This window comes from Euprymna scolopes, chromosome 46 (assembly GCF_053919585.1).
Source record: "Euprymna scolopes isolate OS-2025 chromosome 46, ASM5391958v1, whole genome shotgun sequence".
In the NCBI taxonomy this organism is placed as follows: Eukaryota; Metazoa; Mollusca; class Cephalopoda; order Sepiida; family Sepiolidae; genus Euprymna; species Euprymna scolopes.
In genome coordinates, this window is record NC_136527.1 from 95,242,985 (window position 1) to 95,246,889 (window position 3,905).

At 37.8% G+C, this 3,905-nt stretch overlaps 1 protein-coding gene across 1 annotated transcript; it reads left to right on the top strand.

Annotated features, from left to right (window-relative positions):
- The first annotated feature begins 496 nt into the window (after nt 1-496).
- LOC145270935 (uncharacterized) lies at nt 497-2,696 on the top strand. Its single transcript, XM_080126483.1, has 3 exons — nt 497-1,057; nt 1,810-1,894; nt 2,422-2,696. Exons 1-3 carry the CDS (start codon nt 545-547, stop codon nt 2,634-2,636), a joined length of 813 nt encoding a protein of 270 aa, XP_079982609.1. The 5' UTR covers nt 497-544; the 3' UTR covers nt 2,637-2,696.
- Nucleotides 2,697-3,905: the final 1,209 nt, after the last annotated feature.

Consider the following 3,905-nt stretch of genomic DNA (forward strand, 5'->3'; position numbering starts at 1 on the left):
TTTTTAAATTTTTTATTTCCATACTTTGTGGACCAGGCGCGTATGCAGACCCCACAATTTTAATGAATCATCATTATGCCAGATCAAACATACCCATTCCTGTGTCTCGATACATCATTATATGTGATCAGTTTTCTATAATAGTCAACCATATAGGAGCCTATTCGTGACCAGACACAACACAGACGTTCAGGTTTATATTATATTATATATATATATGGAAATTTCTCCTTTTATATATACCAATCCTTTAATTTATGAAGCTCAATGTAATTACAGAGCATATAACAAATAAATGACAAAAGTCTATATTCCAAATTTTAAGATGTTCACCATCTTACCATTTATTAATGCTTTATTCTGGAGTTCTACTCTATATATATATACGTATATGTATGTCTGTGAATATATATATATATATATATATATAAATTATTTACTATAATAATTTTTTCCTGAGTTTTTATTTTTAATTTAAAATTTTTTTTTTATTTCTCATTTGCTATTCCTAACGTTTTCGTATTTTCCGCAGGACACAAACGCAATGAACAACTTCATGACCTCCATCTACCAGAATAACAAAAAGACGGAAAAATCCAGCAACGTCATGGAAGTACCAAATGAAACAAACGTTTCAAAACCGACATTACCAACCTCCACGCCTTGCAAGCGGGTTTCGTCTCCGGCCCCATCTCCGACCCTGTCGGTCCCTTCTGCTCTCACTGGCATGTCTAGTTCCTCGAAGACACCATCCCATCCACCCAGCCCTCATCACAAACCGTCTCTCACCCCTTTGTCCACACCAGTCGCCTCTTCCACTCCTTACATAATGAACCACTCTCCCATACATATGGCTTCTAACAACAAAAAATCCAATACTAATCGTTCTTATTTGGCAGATGATGTAAATTTGACCAAAAACAAAATGGTGGATGGAAATCGACTGAAAGCTTACGATTCCAAAAGGTTCTCAGCTCATGATGTAACCCCAACTCAACCGAATGAGAGGAGAAAGAATGCGACATCAGAAGTTGTCTCTGCCGTGAAGGCGTCCAAGGTTGGTATAATGTTCGGATTTCTATTACTTTGATCTTATAGTTTCGTATACATTCATGTCATGATTGTTGAGTTCCTTTGACCTCATCCCCCTACCGTCGATATCTCACTAATCGTAATTTTGCACGTGTCGCTTTCATGCAAATTATTATGATTGATAAGTATTGAAAATATTTGAGGATTTTGCGTTTCTGAATTTTTGAGATGAGGATTTGTTTTTAATATTATTTGGATTCTTTGGACTGCTGTTCTCATCTTGAATGTTATGGTTTATATAATCTCTAACCTTCACGTATGTCTTGTCGGATTCTGTAATCTTTTTGTCGAACCCTGGGAATCTTTCTATCGAACTCTGGGAATCTTTCTGTCAAACTCTGGGAATCTTTTTGTCAAACTCTGGGAATCTATCTGTTTAACACTACATTCAGATTCAAGTTTCTTAACAACAGCATCAGTGACAGTTGTTGCTGGTATGTATCGGACGACTTTTAGAAATTAACTTTGAAAATAACCTATCTCTGGCCAGGTCTTAATTTATCCATCTTTCTTAATTGATCCGTTTGCACTCAATGATCACAACTTGGATTTTTTTTAAATTTTGCACAAACATTAGTCATGGTAAAAGTAAATTTTTCACTTGTGAAAGGGGGACCCCACATGCTCAGCTTGTTAATTCTTATCCTTCAGGTTAGAGACAAGTGGTGAATTCCAATTAAAAACAAAGCCACTAATACTGCTTATTTATTTTTTTAGGATGCAGATGTTCCATCATCAAAAAGACCGAGATTGTCAGAACGTTCACGGCAAGAACAACCAGATAAAAATACACAAAGCAAAGGTAGGTTTTAAGATTAACTCTTAATAAAACTCTTTAGAGTAACTTTCAATTTGCATCTTAAAACGGTACACTTATATCCAGTCTATTGCTAAGGTCGTTGAACAAATGATTGGATCATTTTATCGCTCCAGAAAGCACCCAACTCCAGATACAAGCCTATATCTAAGATTTCAAGTGTGTAGACCCCAAATTGTCGAAGGAGTTTGGTAGGGTTGTCAACAGTCAAATTGTTGAACTTTGACCCCCTTAACAGCTTAATTTCTGGCCCAAAACCAATCACATAGATTTTCCCAAATCTCAGTACCCTGTATATCAAATTTCGAGTCTGTAGACTAAAAATTGACAGAGTTATTGCGTAGGGAAATGTACACAGACACGTTCGCTTTTATAGATATATAGATTTGGCTTGTGTAAATTACATGATAAAATATTTGCTCTACTAATAAGAATTTTAGTATTGAACACTATCGGAAATATCTCTACTTTATTATTGAGTTTTAATTTATGTTATTTTTGTCTTTTTTTAGAGTTTGGATTTCAGATTTCAAGTACAACTTTTGCTGATGTTGGAGGTAATGAACAGTGTTTATTGGTACGTAATTATTTTACTTATTTCCATCTTTGTAGCTGCTTATGGTACAATGGGGAAAGCGGTGGCTGGTTACTTTTAATACATCTAAAACCAAACTTCTATCTTTACATCATCAACACTCTGATCCCTATCTGGCATCAATTGAAATGAATGGCTCTCGTCTTGGGGAGGCTCCATGTTTTAACAAACTTCTAGGCTTGACCTTTACTCCTGATCTGAAATGGAACACATGCATCAAATCCATTGCCAAGGCCACTGGAAAAATGGTAGGATCCTTCTACCGCTCTAGTAGATATCTCACTCCTGATGCAATTCTCTACCTATATAAAAGCCAGGTACGGCCAACGATGGAGTATTATTGCAACATCTTTTTTTTTTTTTTTTTTTTTTTTTTTTATTCAATTTTCACTCCAAACAAGGCACAGTGCCACTTTGAAGCAGGGGGCTACTATTAGGGACTTAATTAGCTGGGTCATTATGAAGGGAGAAGAGTAGAAAGATGTTTGTTAACATTACACTTGAACTTCTGCATATCATTGCAGTTGGGAAAGCAGAATCCCGGAAAGGAGTTCCAAAGACCAGCAGTTCTGGGGAAGAAACTATTGGAGTAAAAGGCTTTCTTGCACCTAGGGATCTCTACTGTAAAGGGATGAGACTTAGTAGCTTGTCGGGTTTGTCGGGGGTAGTTACGTCGGGGAGGTACAAGTGTTTGCAGTTCGTCAGAGCATTCACCATTAAAGTATTTGTAGAACAGGCAGAGGGATGCCACAGTTTGTCGATGGGACAGAGGCTGAAGCCTAGATGACAGTTCAGGACCTATCAGGTTGGCGACTCTCTTTTGAACCCTGTCCAGGAGCGAGAGACAAGCAGCAGATGCACCAGCCCAGATGTGACAACAGTACTCCATACATGGGCGAATGGTTGCCTTATAGAGGTATAGGATACTGTCAGGCGTAAGTAGTTTTCTAGCACGGTAGAGGGAGCCAACCTTCCTTGCAGCAGCCTTGGCAATGCTCTCAATGTATCTATTCCAGTTCATATTCCCTGTAAACGTTAGGCCGAGGAGTTTAAAAGAAGTACTTTCAGGCAATGTGTTCTTGGCCATTGCTATTGGTGGTAGAGAAGGTTTCTTGTAGTTATTGAAGGAAACAAGCTTAGACTTAGCAGCATTGAATGTGACCAACCATTTTTGTCCCCATTCCACTACGGATTGGAGGTCATCCTCTAGTGTTTCTGCCATTTCCTTGGATATGTGTTCATTTGTTATAGAGAGTGGTGTCATCGGCAAATATACCCATCTCCAAAACAATTTTATCAGGGAGGTCATTTATGAATATCAGGAATAATAGAGGTCCAAGGATAGACTCCTGAGGTACTCCCGCATTTATGTCATATTGTTTGGATGTACGACCGTCGAGG